Source organism: Solea solea, chromosome 8 (genome assembly GCF_958295425.1).
Source record: "Solea solea chromosome 8, fSolSol10.1, whole genome shotgun sequence".
Lineage (NCBI taxonomy): Eukaryota > Metazoa > Chordata > Actinopteri > Pleuronectiformes > Soleidae > Solea > Solea solea.
In genome coordinates, this window is record NC_081141.1 from 15,051,614 (window position 1) to 15,059,263 (window position 7,650).

At 41.3% G+C, this 7,650-nt stretch overlaps 1 protein-coding gene across 1 annotated transcript; it reads left to right on the forward strand.

The window, feature by feature from the left end:
* Window positions 1-2,552: 2,552 nt before the first annotated feature.
* Window positions 2,553-7,176, forward strand: areg (amphiregulin). The gene is made up of 6 exons (XM_058636564.1): window positions 2,553-2,672; window positions 3,279-3,455; window positions 3,629-3,854; window positions 4,118-4,288; window positions 5,350-5,463; window positions 6,829-7,176. The coding sequence occupies exons 1-5, from the start codon at window positions 2,636-2,638 to the stop codon at window positions 5,441-5,443; spliced, it is 705 nt and encodes a 234-aa protein (XP_058492547.1). The 5' UTR covers window positions 2,553-2,635; the 3' UTR covers window positions 5,444-5,463; window positions 6,829-7,176.
* The last annotated feature ends 474 nt before the right edge of the window (window positions 7,177-7,650 follow it).

Sequence of the window (7,650 nt, forward strand, 5' to 3'; positions counted from 1 at the left end):
GCACTTGTCGCCCTCTAGTGTCCCACATGTAATCAAACACGCGTCATGAGGAGGACTGGACAGGTCAGGGCACGGCATGATGGCGAGCGAGAGGGGAAGATAAGTTTCTGTCCATTTCCCAACCAAACTTCCTATGATGGATGATGGGTAGCTGCTGAAGACGACCATGTTGCAGAAAACGGTACATTTTTACAACAGTGCCTCCTGGTGGTGGCAGAAAATACTAAAACAAAAAAAAACTGTTCCAACTTTGCCAATCCCGGTCTGATTTGAACCAAACCTGCTAGGAATGATGATAGTCCGTCCCTGAAGCCGCCTATTATGTGAAAATATTCAATTTTAAAACAGCGCCCCCTGGTGACAGTAGACAGAATTACACTTACAGTTTTTGATGCTGCTCTAACAGGGATCGTTGTATCCACCTGAAACTTGATATGTGAGACCCCAGACCCGTCCTGAACATGTCTGTAAAACATGACCTCCCCTCTATTTGCTGCGCAGTCATCAGTGCAGTGCCAGGTACCGGGTTAATCAGTGACACCAGCTTAGTCTCTGCATCCTCATTAGTGCTTCAATCAGGGTTAATGAGGTTTTACTAACACCAGATTGAAGTATTGTTACATGCTCTCTGTAATGAACACACATAACTTTACTGCTCTATTTAACACACACACACACACCCACAAACTCACGCGCGCACACACACACACACTGGTTTCTGTGACTGCATTGGTTTACATTAATTTCTTACTTCATTCCTATGGTTAAGGTTAGACTTACTCTAACCACAATCATAATTACTACTGGCTTAATCCTAACCCCTAAAAAGATGTCTTCACCTTAAAATGTAGTAATTGATGTTACGGGGGCTTGATTTTTGTCCCCATAAGGAAAACATGTCCCCATACTGTGACTGTGTAAACAGATTTGGGTCCCCACAACATAAGGAATACCTGCTACACACACACACACACTCACACACACACCATGTGAACCTGTGAATAAACATGTCAGAAGTTCAGGATATTCTGCTATAATCTCTTCCATGTGCTAATCTTAGGTAAGGTTAAACATCTACCTATATTGCAAAAGTACTACAAGGTTACTCATGCAGTGAGTAATGTGGTTCTGGGACTATAAGCTGAATCCTTGCGTGTCCTTTATCAAAACAAAATAACCACGTGGACCATGCATACATTTGTTTTGCAGCTCTAAACAGGCAGCCACATTCTCTGTTTTATTTTTTGTTTTTTTTTGTTTTTTTTTTAATTATAGGCATGCTACAAGCATAACTGTAGGGGTGGCAAAATGTATTGGATGGATTAGCTTAAAATCTGTAACTTGTGTAATTACATTAAATGTAATAATATTGTCAAGGTGTACTAACTTTACTATGAACAGTGCCCTGGGTTAATGTACTGTATGTTGTGATTTGGCGCCATACAAATAAAGCTTGTGTGTAAACATTTGATCCAAATAGAAACGTGTATCGCACTTGCCACACATTCACATGACATATCCTCAATGCCATGACACATAATACGAGCAATATACGTAATTCTACGCCTGTTATAAACAAAATGTGGTGGAATGGGATGGAAAAGTTCCTAACATTCTTGGCAGGCTTCTGCCGGATTCCAGCGGCGCACGGATGATGGGACAACCTCTGTCTGCAGACATAACAACATAAGCAACACACCCTTCTGTGCCGCTTCCCCACCCATATCACACGCAGGCTCCTCTGAGTTACAGTGGACCAAAATAGTAACCTTTTTAATTAAACAACACGCGCGTAATTAGACAACCTGTTGTACAATGCAAAGCATACACTTAGCACAACGTACAACAACAGATTCGGTGTGTTTTTCATCTATAAGCGGATGATACTAATTATCAATCACAACAATGAGACGCACTGTGTGTGTTACTGTTGTCACTGTCGTGCCATGCCGGTGTAAATTGCAGCGGGCTGCAGCGAAATTCACGTTATCAAGGTCGCCACGTGAAAAATGTGTGATTCACTGTTAACAATATTCTCCAAGTTCTCTGGTTTCCTCCCACAGTCCAAAAAATTTGATTGGAAGTGTCTCTACGTTTGACCCTGTGATGGACCGGCAAACTCTGTGAAAAGCCTGTTTGACAGTTAAGACTTAGAATGAGGTCTAGTTTAGTGTCTGAGTTGGAAATGAAACAGTCGTGATAAAGTTGTAAGGACCGGGGCATAGATTATGCCAATGTGTGTCCTGTGTGTCACAATGGACTTGAGGTGTAATTATGGCCTTATTCATGACCACAGAGGAAGCAATAACAATTAAAGAAGCAGGGACGAATGTCTCTGTGTGTTTGAATGTGGATGAGGAACAGGGCAGAATACATTACACTGCTTTAACAGCAGAAGTGTCGTCATGTTGGAGAACATGGGTGCAAAATGTGTTGCCTGGGGCAGATTAATCACTGCGCACGCACACACGCACACACACCCTTTTTTCTTTGAGAGGCAGGCGTTGGTCTATAAAAGCTACACCCAGTAGAGGTAGAGGGCAAAGCACAAAGTCACACTCACACTCACACTCAGACACGGACATACACAAACAGATCAGCGCAGGACTGTCAGAAATAAAACACTTCCTGGGATATGAACGCTCTCGTCCTTACCTGTCTCCTGTGCTCTGGTGAGTCTGGACTTGTACTAATATTCTGTGTGTGTGTGTGTGTGTGTGTGTGCAATCAGTGAAAAGGAACAAAGTTAAATGTAAAGTGATATGAGGATGGGGCTGCAAGGAAGACATGGCTCCGCAAGTGAGGACATGTCAGGCGGGAAAGAGCTAAGGACTTGTTTCAGTGCAGCGTAATTCATTTCCACTGTACTGTACAATAACACCAGAGGTCAAAATAGTTCTAATGCCTCACAAATGTCAGTATTCACTATTGTTCTCGTCCTGTGTGATGATGCTTTTACAGGTTGTCTTGTTCTGAATGTGGACTGGTTGTACTGGTTTTATTGTTAATACATGTATCCAATTTTGAAGCTCAAATTGCTGTCCATAATTGATGAGTCACATATAATGGGTTATGACGTTTGAATGTTAACAGCCAAAATAAGTAACTAAGCAACCATCGGCACCTGGTACAAGAAGAATGAATGTAATAAATTGCAATATCTGTGGCCTGAAGTGAAACTCCATACCTCCTTCTAAACCGCTCCTTACTTTTATATATAGTCTTTCTTTGATCTGATTTCACTCATTAATCCGATTCCGTGTCCTATTGGTTTACAGTTGTCTGCAGTGCTGTCGGTGTTCAGGGATCTGAGACCACATACTCCAGTGAATTAGCCAGAGTGACGGGGGGTCCGGCCTCTGGGGAGGGCCTCCACAGTTTGCGAAGCGACGATGATGAGCTGGAGATAGATGAAGAATTGTCAGGAGGGGACAGTGAAAATTTCAGCAATTATGGTAAGACATTTGAACCAAAATGCTGAATAACCTCAAGCTAAGATACTCAAAACATTCAATTTGAGATTAGTATAGAGCCGATGAAATAAACTGTGGTTTTTATTCACATAAACCTTTATGAACCTATAAAAACCATCATAAACTTAAGTCGCAGTTTCACTTGCCATTTACAGAGCTACGTCCCAGTAAAGATGAGAAGAAGAAAAAGAGGAGCAAAGACAAGAGGAGGAACAGGCACAGGAGCAAAACTACTTCTCTCAACCCCGAACACACCGTCTTAACAAGTGGACACACGCCGACTTTCGGCTCCACGCAGGATCCCTGCACCTCCACCCACCTGGACTTCTGTATTCATGGCTACTGCAAACACATAGAGGGTCTGCTGGAGCCCGTGTGCATGTGAGTGTAGCATCAGTTTATTTTGGATGATTCAATGTGGGTGAATGTGGGTTTTTAAAAAAAAACAAAAAAAAACTTAAGATTGTTCTGATAAATCCAAAAAACCCAGCTACATTTGAATATGTAATGAGTGATTATAAGAGATACTGTTTTCTGTCTTTGATTGACACATGAACTGCATTTTTATGCACATTTTGTGTGAGTAAACCTCCACATATCAGACGCCTGGTTCTCCATGGTGACGTTGCTCTCTTGCTCTGCAGATGTATGAAGGGTTATGATGGGGAGCGCTGTGGGATCCAAACTCTGGAGACAATTAAAAACAAGTCCACTCCGAGCACTGACACTGAGTTGGTGCAGATGGTCTTGGTCATCATTGCCGTGGTCCTGTCAGTCATCAGCTGCACCGCCATCCTGCTCATGACTTGTGCACAGTGAGTACCCTAACCCTAACCCTCATCTTAAAATGGAATGTAACAGAGAGGAACGCAAACAGGCAATGAACCAACTCTCATAGACGTTGTTTCGCCTGTATTTGTTTTTTGTTGGCTCAGTTGGTACATGGGTTGCTCACCACCTACACAACACTTTACCATACTGATTATGAGCTTGCTCTCTTTTGCTTCATTGTCACCTTTTTAAATGAGATAAGAGCTGATGTGAAGCATGTGGAGCTAAAGTCATTTCTTTTGGATTGTTTGATCAACTTAGTGAGCACACATGTGGGCAAATACCCACGCAGAAACACCTTCTGGCACCCAGACATACTGACACATCAAAGGGCACATAACACACCCAAACACACCTGGAACTATTGCTCACTACCTTCAAAGGTCTCAACATTCCCTAGAAAATTGAAATCCCACTAAGGATGTGTGATTTGGGTCACCTCCCTCTGTGAAGATCATTTCATATCCAAGTATCATTACTCCATATTGGTTACTCATGTGTATTATAGACCACGTAAATCTGCCATGTCATTGCAGATGTTTGTTATTAACTGAAGCTGTTACTAGCTTTGTAATTTGGGCTTGTTTTTGCAAAACTACAACAGGAAAAAATACAAAAACCTAAATGAAATATAAAATGGTCATTCCACAATACATTATGTTGTACCGATAAGTTTCACTATTAATGTTATCGCTGACGCATCGTGATTTATCACTGGAAAATGCGTCACGTACAGAAAACAAGGTTTGATCATACTCTTCTAGTGCCACATCACTGAAGTTACTGGAATGTGGGACAAAGTCAATAGTCCAAGAGACTGCAAGTACATACGTCAGCAGTAGTGCAATTAAAATTCAGTCCGAGCCATAAATACTGAGGTAGTGAGAAAGTACGAGAGCGAAACTACAACAACAACAACTTCGTCAGAAATGATTGCACAACAAACACTTAAATCTGTATATACTGTATGTTCTCTTGCTGTTTATCAACTTGACTATGGTCATCAGATAATCTCAAAATGTGTTGTTTTTTGTTTTTTTTTTAGTTACAGGTCACATAAGAACTACCTGGCATCCTACCTGGGAACTGGAGCGGAGCAGGAGAAGCTACAGAAACCTGCTGCTGATGTCGTTGTGTGAGGCTGTCGAGTCACGATCAGGTACATATGTCAGGACTTTAAACTTTTGATTGACTTCATAAAGAAACATAATCAACACTTATGTGTACAACTACAGTGCAGGGGCAGGCGAGGGCAACATGCATTTATGCTGTTTTAGCTAAAATAGAGTCAGGAAGTTTTTGGGTTTCTGGTATGGATAGTATATATATATATATATATAATTATGGATGAATGTCTTATTATTTCTGTTATAAAAACATTGCTAACAAACCTATTTAGTATTATATTCCATATCACCTCGCTGGCAGCTGTGCCTCAGCTACACAAAGTGTTTAAAAGAAGGTGAGGTCGTGGGCCATGTTTTAATTATAACATGATATGAAGTGGTGGGCTGCATGTGGCCAGTTTGACCCCTCTGCCTTGGGCGGTCAATCTAGCCTTAAGGCTTAAATGTTCCCCTAAAATAAGATGGTCTATGCCAGTGATGTAGTCTTTCTTAACTCCTTAGAGGGCGGTGTCTGTCCGTGTGTAAATGTTAATGCAAACAGGAAAGAGTGGGCTCAGAGAGTAACAGTTGATCCTGCGTGGCTGTTGTTGTTATTATTGAATGCTGGGATTTGCATCACGCAAAGCGGAATCCTCAGCAGGAGAATTAGCAAGGATTAAGCAGAGGTGTCTCGGCCTTGCCCATCTCTGCATTCCAGCGTAAAGAAAAACCACACGCTCGACATGTTCATGTCCAGACAATAACAATACTCACACGTGATGACTTCATTTTTTAAAACTCCAATTATCCTATTTACATGTGGTCAAATCTCACTCAGCGACACACGCGTGCAGATTTCTCGTGTTTAGCGCACGCACACACAGGAAGAAAAACAATGCGGCAGCACAGCATGCTCATCATGGCTGACTCACATACACAGGCCACAGTTATGATGGTATCTCTGCTCTTATTATATTTCTGGTGTTTCTTTTTTATCGATTGTAATTTAAAATGTCTGTTGATATATCGGATAAAGCTGTTGGATTAGTTTTTTCGCTTAAAAATAAAATGGAACAAAATGTTGCTAATACTTACAGGGGCACTCAGTCTTCCCTAGAAGACATTCATTGTGTCACATTTGTTTCACAAACAATAATGTCATAAAGATTTCAAATAAAAGGATAGACACTGTCTAACCATCAAACATTATTGCATTATTCTTGATCGTGCTCTAAAACCAAAATCCATGGACTTCTCATTTAAGCCACCACAATATATCAGATTTGAATCAGTAAAGTGATGACAATTATTAATAGTTATAGTGGTCACTTGATGCACTCGATGAAACTTGTTTTCTTTAAAAAAATGTGTGTGTTTATGTGTAAGCTGACCTTTGACCTCTATGTCTTTTTCTTCAGCCTGGTGCCTGACTCAAAGAAGAGGAAGAAGAAACAAACCAGCGGGGTCTTAGAACCTGACAAAGAAGAAGAACTCATAGAGAGTGCTTCAATAGATGCTGTGTAAATAGACATGACTTTGTTAGAATGTAATTTATTTAGTGTGATTATTTATTGCTATGTATGAGTGTTGTTATGCTATTGGTATCATGATGTGTATTCTATGCGAATGCTGCGCATTCGGTCCTTTGTTGATCTGTAGGTTTGGTTTTTATTTATTGCAACTCCATTGTTTTAGGTCAGAGAAATACTTTCCATCTCAGTCAAGGAAAGTGGAATGGACTGCCAATAAAGTGCCATTGTGCTCTATGAAGGTGTTTTTTGTTCAAGTATCTGAGTGTTTACACTCCCATCTCTGGAGGCATCTCGTACATCAGCAGCTCGCTCTCACAACAAACACATACAGATAAGAATAACACTGATCATGACAGCAACACAAACACACAAGAGACAAAAAAGTCTTTTATGGTGTATTTGTGACAGGCTGGAATTTAGGTCAAGCCCCACCCCCCCCTCGCCTCCATGTGTTGAGGAGCAGCAGTGAGGCCTGGTTGTGTGCAGCTTCCTAACACGAGGATTCTTGTCTCATAGATCAGCAGCAGGTTTCACAGTAGCTAGGCAAGACAATGGAGGTGCTGGGTGCCACTTTTTTGGTTTTCTCAGTCCAGGCTGCAGCAGGATTGATCCACTCGATGAACCTACTTGTGAGTGGACTTCTTTTGCCACAGTCATATTTAGGGGCCTTAAATGCCAAGTTCACACTTCACAACTTTCAGAGTGGGA